The sequence below is a fragment of the Glycine soja genome, chromosome 5 (genome assembly GCF_004193775.1).
Source record: "Glycine soja cultivar W05 chromosome 5, ASM419377v2, whole genome shotgun sequence".
In the NCBI taxonomy this organism is placed as follows: Eukaryota; Viridiplantae; Streptophyta; class Magnoliopsida; order Fabales; family Fabaceae; genus Glycine; species Glycine soja.
The window spans coordinates 33,085,500-33,097,419 of NC_041006.1; the positions used below are offsets into that span (position 1 = coordinate 33,085,500).

General features: G+C 33.4%; 1 protein-coding gene across 1 annotated transcript; it reads left to right on the forward strand.

Annotated features, from left to right (window-relative positions):
• Positions 1–232: 232 nt before the first annotated feature.
• On the forward strand, positions 233–2,657 carry LOC114412579 (non-specific lipid-transfer protein-like protein At5g64080). Its single transcript, XM_028376520.1, has 3 exons — positions 233–656; positions 1,483–1,509; positions 2,234–2,657. The coding sequence occupies exons 1-3, from the start codon at positions 299–301 to the stop codon at positions 2,419–2,421; spliced, it is 573 nt and encodes a 190-aa protein (XP_028232321.1). The 5' UTR covers positions 233–298; the 3' UTR covers positions 2,422–2,657.
• Positions 2,658–11,920: the final 9,263 nt, after the last annotated feature.

The window sequence follows — 11,920 nt, forward strand, 5'->3', positions numbered from 1 at the left end:
TAGAAAAAGAAGTTATTTCTCTTTTACTATATTTTAATTGTTAGTGATGAATTTCAAAACGAGAGGAGTAGGACAAAAACAATTCTACTATAATAAAAGGATTTAATTTCCATGTCTATAAACTTTTGTGGAAAAGGTAAAGATGACACGTGCACACTTACTTTTTGCACCACACTACGTGGCAATGTAACTCCCCCTCCGCAGCTCCTTTTCAAAAAGCACCCCTCCCCCCTCTCTCTGCACCAAGGCACACTCCCTTATTTAAGCAACATCCCAATTTCATTTCAGTTACCCAAAAATGGCATCAAAACTGACCCTGATTGCGTTGGTTGTTGCGGCCCTGTGCGCCGTTGATCTAACCCAGAGAGCATCATCATCATCATCATCCCCTCACGCGCCAGCGCCCTCCGTGGACTGCTCCAACCTGGTTCTCACCATGGCCGATTGCTTGTCCTTCGTCACCAACGGCAGCACCATCACAAAGCCAGAGGGCACATGCTGCTCTGGTTTGAAGTCTGTTCTCAAAACCGCTCCGGCGTGTCTCTGCGAGGCTTTCAAGAGCAGCGCTCAATTCGGCGTCGTTTTGAATGTCACCAAGGCAACCACTCTCCCTGCTGCCTGCAAAGTCTCTGCTCCTTCTGCCACCAACTGTGGATGTCAGTCAATTACTACCCTGCCTTTATAATTCTCCTATCAGAGAAAATATGCATATATCTTAAAATAATTGTTATTTTAATTCTTTTTATATAATATTAATTACTTTTTCAATTATATTTCTTAAATATCAACGTATTAACGTTTGGATAACAAAATTTATATACATCAATTAGTGATAATATAAGATTAATTTTGTGAAATTCTTACTCTCGTTTTTTATTTTATTGTTTTTCTTATACAATTACCTAAGAGAATAATTATTCTAGGTAGAGTGAGGAATAAAGTTTTCTTTTTCACCCTTCTGGGTCTCTCATTTCTCCTTTGTTTTTCAATGTTTTTATGCGCCTGTGAGAACGTTTATGCATTAAGTTTGGTGTTTTAGCCTATTGTGTTGGTGAAAGTTTTATTTTCAATGATTTTCATGTGCCTGTGAGAACATTTTATGCATAAAGTTTGGTTTTTTAGACTGTTGTGTTGATGAAAAAGGTTTCATTTTTATGTTTTATGAGATGGATCGGTCTCATGGTGTCTTTTATTTTCATGCGACTTTTCTGTTACTAGTGAGAAATATGCTGATAAAAAAATGATTATTATTAATAATAGGATTCAGCTTTTTTTTTTTTGAAGTCTATTGATTTTATTTTTGTCTTTATTTTTCGTAACGTCGCCGTCTACTAATGGGGGTACATGGGGTACCCTGAGTTTTTGTGTGTGTTCATTTGATTTTGGACATTAACCTTAATTTTCACACATAAGCCTTTTTTGGAGTTTTCTCCCTTTCTTGATTCAGGTCAGTAACTGTGTCTTTTTTTTTTTTTTTGACAGTGTCTGAGACGCCTGCTGCTGCTCCTGGTATGTTTTTCACTTACCGTACTCTTTCTTTTTCTACTTTTCTGTATACAAATTTTGATATATGTTTCTTCATGTTGAATTTCGTTTCAAATTACAAAGGGGGTCGCATGATTTGTTTTTCTTTTTCAGCCCCTTAATTAAGCTTTTAATAAATAAGAACCATATCTGATTTTGTGATTTTGTTTCTTATTTTGCTGTGGATAATTTAAAGTAAATAACAATTACATCATAGTTGTGATCTTTACAACCCTGTCTGTTTACCTAACAATTGATACTGATACGTTTGATTATGCTAATGACATTGCCTGTTTGAAGAATTCTCAATAATTTAAACAGAGATATGGGTTTGTTTTCATGCTGCCTTCATTTAACAGCTTAGGTAGTAGGATTTATATTGTATGCATTTGACTATAGTCAGAGCGATCTGGTTTTCTACATGTTTCTATTATTTGGATTTGGATTTGGATTTTGGAGACAACAAGACTTATATTTTCTTTTTTAATACTGAAATGTAAGCGCTTCAAGATGCATTGAAATATAAAATTTGAAAACCAAAAGTTATTATCAATATCTTCTATAGTTATCGTTTCCTCTTGTACTGTTTATGCATTGATACTTTATTTTAATTCTATGAAAAATCTAGACCATTTTGTTAACCGGTTAGACTAGGAAATTATTCATGTTTCTAATTGAATTATTATTATTATGATTAATTTTTTTGTAGCTGGAGGCCTCTCTCCACAAGCTTCTCCATCTCCCCAACAAGCAGCAGATGCTTCTACTAATGGTCCTGTAAATGAGGTATCTCCAGCACCAGCACCAGCTCAAGGGAACACAGCATCAGCATTATTCCCAATTTCAGCTATCTCCTTGTTTGTTGCCATATTGGTAGCCACATTCTCAGGCTTCTGAGAGGAGTTTCGTTCCATTTTAAAGTGTAGAGAGATGACATGAGGGATTATTATTATTTTGATGTTTTCTTTGGGTTTTACCATTGGAGAGCTCTTCTTCATTCTATGTTTGACTTAAAACTTAAAAAGTAGATAACATTCATTCTGGGAGTGACTCGAATCTATTTTGAGGTTGTACCCGCATTTTCATTATATATAAGTCTATTTATTTATATAACTATTTGAGTTGCCATATTATATTACAGTTGTTTTTTCTTTTTCGTTGTTGAAAATTGATAATAATAAGTACATGTGCCAATGTCACAAGGGGTGACATGCTATGGTGTATGAGCACTACTAGTTAGTGCTAGAGACTTCTTTTGAATCATGGTTTTCATAGTCACAACAACCAAACTCTCTTCGCAAAATTATTAACTAGGGGATACCCACATGATGGGTCCCAGTTCCTTGTTTAATTTTAAGCGCATATCAAGCTCAAATGCTACTAATTTTAAGCGCAGATTAAGCTGAAAATTATTAATGTGTTCTGATTTGTACTGTTATAAACTAAAGTTGCTAAAAGCAAAATACTTTGCTCTACCAACTGGTATTGCCTTTTTGTGCAGTAGAGATTATGACCTTTAGAAGTTTTGCAAATCATTGCTGCCATGTGGCGACCCTTTATATGGGCAGAAAGACATTGTTGTATTGATCAGTTTGTAGCTTTTCGGCGCGTGCTTAATAAAAGAAAGCGAATGCAATGCAGGATTTTTATTTTTAACAGAAAAAATTGCTTGGCTTGTTGCAACTGTGTGCATCAAAGTGGAGTAAGCAATGCTATGGACCGTCCAATTAAGCACCGCATAAACAGTTTTAATGAGGAATTTAGTTTAGTCCCAGCCTCGCCAGGAAGATTAAGAAATTTAGTTTATTTTATCTTAACTTTAAAGCCCATAAAATGTGTATATAGGAGGTATTCATCCTCTTACACTCATTTGTTTATTATAATTTTAGTGTCGAAATATCTTTATAAATATTTATTCATTTCTTTCATATAAAAAGGAGGTCAAACATTAAGATAAGATAAAAAAAGATATCAACAAAAAAGAAGAAAATATTCGATAACTTTTGTGTCAGTATATTTATTTTCATTTTCATTTTTTTTAATTTAATAATTTCAAATAATATGAATGATGAGATAAAAATTGAGTTATATTTATTTTAATTTTATTTTTTTTCTTTATATATATATATATATATATATATATATATATATATATATATATATATATATATATAAACTCAACAATGTACGTATAAATATTTTAGATAAATCGAACATTTTTTGGTTAAGTAAGCTTATAGTTTTACTTGTATTTTTAGAAAATAGTTTTAAAAATTTATATAAAAAAAACTGTATACTCTATTTACTGGATGAGAACATTTATTTCAATGGCTGAGTTAATAAAATTTTATATGTATATAGAATATCGAGTGGAGTAATTTTATAAATAATTACTAATAAAATAATTTAATTATACCACATATGTGTATCAAATATCATACATCAACCATTAAAAAATTATGATAGATATAAATTTTATATGATAATAAATGTAAAAATCAATAAATTAATCATATTTAATAATTATTTATGATTAGATGATAATATTAAAAAAATTTACTATTTTTTTAGGAGAGCTAAAAAACTTTATGCTATTATTACACATATACTATTTACTCTATGTACATATAACATATATGTATAAGCCATCTGTAGTTGAGTTGACTTCTTCTGTGAGGTCTTTCTAAAAAACAAATAAGTCTAACAATAGTAGTACTTGATGTGTGAATTAGGTAGAATTCTATAGATTTGAAAGAAAAAATAGCTATTTTTTTTAAAAGACATTTAATTGATTTGAATATTAAGTTATTAACAATATGTCATATTGTTATTTAGTTGTTTAATGTTCCTTTTTCGATGTAAATGCGCCACATTAATTCACTGTATTATGTGTTTGCTCTTTTTCACAAATATCTTTAATAAATATTAATTTAATTTTTGAATCTAATATTAATAATATCTTTTTCATCTATTTAATAAAATTAATTTTATAAAATTGTCATTCTGTTTCATCTATTTATTATTATTTTTATGGATGTAAAATAATTTATGTCAATAATTATTTTGGAACGGATGGATGGAGTAATTTATTGGTATTTTGAGCAATGGATTTGAAGAGACTATGCTTGTTTTCGAAATGCTTTTGGCTGCTATAGTTGTTACAACTTACAACTTTAGATGGTAAATTTATGAGTACTTTGATGATTTGTTCAAAGTAGAATTGTTGACTTTGACTGAATTTTTTAAACTGTACTAACTGAAGTGAAGAGTATTCTGAGTGGACCAATTGTTTGAGGTATATTTTAATTGTGGTTATGCTGTTCAACACACTTGAGACATTGTGAATAAGAGATGAAAGGCATTCTAACACGTTAATAGTAATTTTATGAGGGTGATAATATATATTAAATGGATGTCTATCATAATTATGTTGATTGTATTTATAAGAGTCTTTAACAAGCTAAATTAACTTAGGGGTCTCTCAAAATTAATATTACTTTGTTCTCATGAGAAATATTTGCATAGACACACACCTAACACATAAGCTTTGGACACTAACAATCATGTAAGTCCAATTAATGCATAACATAAGAAATAAAATATTACACCTGCTATGTAAAAAAAATATTACACTTGCTAAACAATAAATACTACTCTAATATGGGGTAAATATTACACACCTTTTTAATTTTGATTCATATTTTTTTTTCTTGAAGACTTTGTTTAATTCGTTTTGTTCGATTCATATTTAATTTTAAAGAAAAATATAGATTTTTGGTTTATTTCATCAAGTTTGCAGCTGTGTTTGGTCATATAAAAATGAAAACAAATATGAATTAGTGCAAATGATGATGAAAACCATTTTCATTTTCTGAAAATTATTTTCATTTTCAAAAGATTAGAATTCTAAAAACATGTTTGGTTTGACTTCTTATTTTCTGCTTTCAAGAAATAAAAACACTGAAATTGCATTTTCAAAAGGAAATGTATTTTTAGATTTGCTTAAAATTACATTCCTTACCACCGCGTTTTCATTTTACCCAAAATAAGATTCTTGGTTTCAACTGAAAACATTGAAAACAAAATTTTATTGTTTCCAGTTTTTGGTTCCTTTGAAAAAATATTTTCACTAAAAATGAAAACAGAAATCCAACCAAACACATTTCCATCACCATTTTCTATTTCCAGTGAAAATGAAACAAAAAACAACCAAACCAAACGCCCTCTAATATGTTTCGGTTCAATATATTGTGGTTATGAGACACCTTCCTCACTAAATAGAAATCATTGTTATAATAGATGAAATAAACCAAAAAATAAATTTTTGTTTGAAATTAAATCTAAATCAAACAAAATGAATTAAACAAATTCCTTTAAAAAAAAATTGAATCAAAATCAAAAGGATGTGTAATATTTGTCCCCATATTTGCGTAGTATTTTAATGTTTAACATGTGTAATATTTTATTTCTTATTATGTATTAATTGGACACTTGAACTTGATTGGTTGTGTCTAAGGCTAATGTGATAGGTGTGTATCTATGCAAGTATTTTTCTTCTCTAAATTCTAATACATGGACAAGATAAGTTTAAAATGTATTTTAAGAATTTTTACGTTAGTGATATTGACCTTGATAAATATTTTATGCTTTGGGCCAACATTAGGAGGTGACCCATTGTATATATAAATTGAGCCTTTAGCCTCACTTGAAATAAATAGAGTGTTGCTAGGTGCACCCAGCATTATTGCTGGTGCACCCAGCAAAGCTCTTAAATGGCAAAATTGCCCCTACTTGTTTTTCTTCTTACGGATCAAGGTGATCCGTACGTTGATCCGTAAGAAGAAAAACAATTTATTAATTAGTTTGTTATATATAGAAATCTATTTTTTTAGTTGAGATTCTTGTAATTGAAAACGATTATGCAATACATGAATTCAAACAGTACATTAACTTCAACATAGTCAAACGAAATTAAATTTCCATAAAATACTACAACTAACTAACTCATGCTAATTTTGCGACAAGGACAACTCGTCTTCCATTTGCGGTAAAGGTTTACTGAAAACAGCTAAAATTTCTATTGGCCCAATCTTTTTCCAGTAGTTAGAGTCAATGAGCACCTTCATCACGTCCTCGTTGGTTTTGAGTTCAATTATTTCAAATTTTATAACTTTTTCTGAATACTCATGGTGACTTGGTTTTCGAAAAAACAATCGCGTTACCATTTGTGTTTCATCAACATCATAAGGGGGAATCCCACGAGACGCAACTTGTTTGATCAAATCCTTCAGTTCATCCATGGTACATCCGGTGGGAATGTCAAAGTTTTGGGATTTTTTCCTGTGAACAAGTAACCTACAAACTCATTTTGGCGTGACATGTTCCACCTCCCATTGTAATATAGCAGGACATCATGAGTAGGGGTCATAGTAGTTTCAAGTAAGTTTAAAATACCATCTGGGGTTCTAGCAATGCCATATATATAGATGAGTTTTAATATTAGTGCTGCATTTTTTAAAGATTGAAAATACGCATGCACATGCTTTCTGTATGTGTTGTCAACTACACGAATGACATGACATGCTTTAGCTTGCATCAGATCTGCATGTGTAGTCATGCTGTGCAGGGTCCTTTCACGCGCTTTATGTTAATGCAGACAACAATTTATCAAACACGGTTTTCCACAATGTGTAGTCAAGTCAGACAACGATATATCATACATGCTTTTTTAGAATTAAGTAATAATTTTGTTGTGGACGTAACAAATAAATTACATGTTCAAAATGATCAGGCATTTATAAATTACATGTACAATCATCATTTAAGTCAACATAGTCTCTCTTGAACATCATGAAGCTCTTGTAATGCTGCATTCTGCTAATATATGGATTTGGCCATGACTTCGCCTGCGGATGACAATTGCTAGACCATAACAATGATACAGGCGGTAAGGGACAACGTTCTTTTAAATAAACCTGTTGTGTATGTGAAAAAAATGTTAACTCAATCCTACAAAAGTCATTGCATAATCATAAAAAAACACTTCATATCTACAATGTACCTCAACAAAATGATTGTCATACACATGACCGATACAAATTATACGATGCAATGAAGAATTTGTCAGCGGTTGACTTCTAAGGGGAATGAATGTCATGCTTTATTGTTTAGACAAGGATACAACGATTACGTTATACCTTGATGCAATGACATGTCCCATGTCCGTTATATCCATCCACTTATCCGTTGTCACCTGAATAAAACAAATATACACGTCAAACTTAATTTCAAACTAAAGTCTTAAAAATCAAATTCATAAATTACATACCTTGGTTAACCCATCAACAAGTAGTGACATCCGTAATTCCTCAAATATCTCCGTGCCACCAAAGAGCTTGACATAGTCTTCTGAGAAATTGGCAAGTTCTTTAAGCAGATGGTTGCGGACCACCGACCAAGAGTCTTGACCCATACCTAATAAACCGGCAACCGACCGATATCCACAGTTACCATCACCTTTGACATCAACAATCTTATCAATGAAGTCGTGCATAAATGGCTGAAACTGGTCCAACATGGGCATCATCGTTCTTCGAATCGGTTGCTCAGAGGATGATGCAGTACGTCTCACGGACGAATTGCTATTTTGTTGTGATTCAAAGGCATCTACATACTCCCAGTAAGATGGATCGCACTTTGTTGACCTTGGGTTCCTACTCGTAGTTTTCTTCGGTGCCCCCTTTGTGTTAACCTTTGCTGGAGGAGGACACATCGAATTCTAATCAGGGTGTGCAATTTCCCAAAGTTTACTTCTTAGAGTAAATTTGCCACAAACATCAAGTTTTTCGAATTTTTGGTATATTGTTTCCATTACGTCCTTGATGCCCACCTCGGGCTCAGATAACCCTTGGTCTGAAAAACTGAGTCTCCTCCAGAACATATGAATTGAATCAAGTGGGATGCAACCACCAACATATTTGGATAGCTCACAAGCACAAGGAAGACCAAGCGTGGTTCTCACCACGCAACCACAACTTAAGGGATTCTTGCCAGCATAGTGAACACTTTCAAATTCAGCAGCAATCTGATTTAAAGCATACCTTGAAACCATTCCAAGCAACCTCCTATATAAGGTTTTTTGGAACACATGTCCAACGACATGTGTACTTGTTTCAAATGATGCTTTAATCTGTGTGTGCTGCAACGTAATCATGTTGTTCAGGGCATCCCACACACTACATAAGTCTCCAATGCTATTTTGTAACAGTCTTTTTAAAGACGAGTGAGCAGATTCAACCCTACATTTCAAATACACAAATAAAAATAAACATATACAATAATACAATTCCATAAATTTTTCAACGTTAATAGAAATAGTTGAACAGTTTCATACTTGTTTGTTGTTGTGTTTCCTAAGTGCATCACCTTATTAGTCCAGGCGGAAACAAATTTTTCCTTGTGTGGTATTATCCATGTTTCCTTGACATAGTCAACAAATATTGGCCAAGGTGCGCAAGCTACTTCGAACTTCTTCAGGTATTCATCAAACTGCTGTTCTAAAGGACAATCAGTCAGAGATCCCCAAGAATCCATGACATAATCCCAAGCATTTTTTTGCGCAATTAGTGATTTACATTTAGCCTTCACATTCTTGTTTATGTGAAAGATGCACAACAAATTTGTGCTTTGAGGGAATACATCTTTCACTGCATTCATCAATGCTTGGTCTCTGTCAGTGACAATAACTCCAGGGAGGGCATCACGCTTTAAAAAAAGGCCTCGAAAGCGTTGTAAAGCCCATACCAAATTATTAACGCGTTCACCCTCCACATATGCAAAACCGGCAGAGAATTTCATCCCAGTCGGTGTCATCCCAACAAAATCGAGCAATGGGAGTCTATACCGGTTTGTTTTGTAGGTGATGTGTATCAAAAACACCAAATTGCATGCCTTGACTAACTTCACTGAATCAAGGTGACACCAAAAGATATCACGAACCACGTCTTCATCCTTTATTCTGTGTCAATAAATATATTGATCACGTTCAAGAAGCTTCATCAGATGTTGCATTTCAAGATCGCTTCCTCTTATGGAAGAACGGAATGCACTTCTTGCATTGTATATCTGTTTAATAGTCATACAGCTATTGGCATTGTGTTCCTTCAGAGTTAGCAGAATGTTTCTTGGCTTCACCATGGACTTCGTCATATCAGCAATAAGTGTCTTTTCAGCTTTAGTCAATCGCCCCGCATATGGATGTCCAACTAATGACTTGGCCAATTGATGATTATGCACTCCACAAATCAACTTCACCATCCAGCCTTCTCCTCCAGCCACTGGCTTGCAACGAAGCTTGAAGGGACACCCACATTTCCTAGTCCCAGTGTCTCTTTTGATAAATTCTTTTTTCCTACACTTATACTCGTCACTCCTTTCACAGCTAATTAACACAAACGTACTTCTTCCTCTACTACCTGTGTTTGTGTCCGACCTTAAAATCACCGCCACAAATCCGTTTTCATGAGCCACGGATCGAGCCCACCACAAAACATCCTCTCGGCACTCAAACACCTACAAAAACCACATAATTTAAGTTTTCTACCAATATTCATTTTATTAAATATGTGACAAGCATTAACGTTATAACCTGAGAAGTCTTGAACGCTTCCGAACAATCAACTTGGGGTTCATTCGCACCACATGATTCTGCATTTTCATAATTCATATCCACTCGTTCAGACATTATTTCATACATCCACTCATCTTCATCCATCTAACCAAATCAAACAAAAAATGACCATACAAAAAAATTAGTAATTTAAAATAAAAAAGGAAAATTAATGGAAAAACAGATGCAAAAATGCAAAAACAGCAAATACAAAAAATAATACACTTACGGATCAAGTTGATCCGGAACTTACGGATCAACTTGATCCGGAACTTACGGATCAAGTTAATCCGTAACAAGCTTATGGATCAAGTTGATCTGTAAGCTTTTTACGGATCAACTTGATCCATAAAGCTTGTTAATGCTCTTCCGGATCAAGTTGATCCGTAAGAGGTTCCCGGATCAACTTGATCCGGAAGCCTCTTACGGATCAACTTGATCCGGAAGAGTATTAACAAGCTTACGGATCAAGTTGATCCGTAAAAAGCTTACGGATCAACTTGATCCGGAAGCCATCCGTACGTCCGCGACGCACAAACGTCATCTGCGTACCTTGTTTGCCGCCACCGACCACCGCAAAGCTTCACGCCGGAAACTTCACCTTCACCGCTGCACTCAACCTTGCTACCCCCACGAACCAGAGACAATGCCGCAGGAAAAAGTGGAAAACGAGAAGAAAGCTCTTTGAAAATGGAGTAAGAAGTTGTTCCGGAAAAAAATTTGGTATTTTAAGGAAGAAAGTTGATAGGGGCAATTTTGGCATTTTATATTTTTGCTGGGTGCACTAGCAAAAATGCTGAGTGCACCTAGCAACACTCAAATAAATACTAGTATAGTTGTGCTCTTAATTTTATTGTTTGTCTTCTTTTCGAGTTTTATGTTTCAATTATAAATTCTGTTAAGCATGTATCTTCAAGAATAAACTTATGTTATTTTTTTTTCCCTGTAATTTACATTTCTTTCAATTATTTGTTAAAACGTATAACTATAACCATATTCAACTCAACTAACACCAAGCCAAATTTAATCGAGGTGGTTTCACTCAAATTCACTTCTAAAATTTAAGAAAACCGAGTTAAACTAACCACTAGTATATCTCAATTAATCTGGATACATCACACAATATGTTTTTCCTTAACTCAAACTTGGTTAATTACATGACCCTGATTGCAGCCATACGACGTAGTTCTGTCTTTATCATGTTGTTTACTAGGAAAATACAAGCTGGACTACTTTATCCAACTGAAATGCACACCTTTTGACCCTACCACCCGACTATACCAAATTCACTAATTCAGAAATAAACACGCACATCGACTTTATCAGTTAAACATTTTTTTTTACGAAAAATATTAATTATTAATTATTAATAAATACGCTAATGAAGTTCTTCAAGCGCTTCATGACCAAGACCAGAGTCTCCTTGAAGCAAAATACACGAAGAAACTGTGGCCTTGTTAGTCAGTCAAACATGGTTGCTAGCTACCACCTTCACATTTTTTAATCTTCCGTATGAAGATGGGCTCTTGTCAAGAAAAGTCTTATTCCTAACCCAATACTTTAATTTTCTTTGAAAATTCAACGTACGTCCACCAATATGCACACAAAATAATTAACATAAAATAATAAGTAGTAGCTATATTATCACGTGTTCAATGCACCATCCTGGTTTCTTCATAGCAACATCTAGGTTCCTTCTCAGTCCATCACAAATATAAATATGAGTGA

Excerpts from the sequence above, each read along its gene's own strand:
- LOC114412579 (XM_028376520.1), top strand. The coding sequence starts at position 299 with ATGGCATCAAAACTGACCCTGATTGCGTTGGTTGTTGCGGCCCTGTGC. Across the intron at positions 657-1,482 it reads TTCTGCCACCAACTGTGGAT|TGTCTGAGACGCCTGCTGCT; the intron begins GTCAGTCAATTA and ends TTTTTTTGACAG. Across the intron at positions 1,510-2,233 it reads GACGCCTGCTGCTGCTCCTG|CTGGAGGCCTCTCTCCACAA; the intron begins GTATGTTTTTCA and ends ATTTTTTTGTAG.